The sequence below is a fragment of the Crocuta crocuta genome, unplaced genomic scaffold (genome assembly GCF_008692635.1).
Source record: "Crocuta crocuta isolate KB4526 unplaced genomic scaffold, BGI_CrCroc_1.0 scaffold68, whole genome shotgun sequence".
NCBI lineage: Eukaryota > Metazoa > Chordata > Mammalia > Carnivora > Hyaenidae > Crocuta > Crocuta crocuta.
The window spans coordinates 1,735,008-1,735,546 of NW_027532426.1; the positions used below are offsets into that span (position 1 = coordinate 1,735,008).

General features: G+C 47.3%; 1 protein-coding gene across 1 annotated transcript in view; it reads left to right on the plus strand.

Moving 5' to 3' along the window:
• Window positions 1–272: 272 nt before the first annotated feature.
• LOC144244028 (uncharacterized) overlaps window positions 273–539 on the plus strand; it is a 22,084-nt gene continuing 21,817 nt past the window's right edge. The window contains exon 1 of the mRNA XM_077779221.1: window positions 273–539. This exon is cut by the window's right edge and continues 333 nt beyond it. Coding sequence (XP_077635347.1) covers window positions 273–539 — 267 coding nt within the window.

The window sequence follows — 539 nt, forward strand, 5'->3', positions numbered from 1 at the left end:
TAATGAAACATAAGCTCATCTGAACTACACCCATTTTCAATTTCAACACAGCAAAACTCTTGTTTGTTCTTAGGGCAAATTCAAAACCATACATATTGGAATTGGTTATTACTGAAGATAATTTATGCAATCATAAGTAAAGATGCTAAATTGGCAAAAAGAAAACCATGCAAGTAAGCACACTCTAACACATGTGGGACACACCCTCTCGGTGTATAAAAGCCTGTCACTGTCCTTGGTAGCAAGCACTCCCTGAGCTAAACAGCATCACCATGTCTGTTCGATACAGCTCAAGCAAGCAGTACTCTTCCTCCCGCAGCGGGGGAGGAGGAGGAGGAGGAGGAGGAGGAGGGTCATCCTTCAGAATTTCAAGCAGCAAAGCCTCCATTGGTGGAGGATTTAGCTCAGGGGGGTTCAGTGGTGGCTCTTTTAGTCGTGGGAGCTCTGGTGGAGGCTGCTTTGGGGGCTCATCAGGTGGCTATGGAGGAGGATTAGGAGGCGGCTTTGGTGGAGGAAGCTTTGGAGGAGGCTGTGGAAGC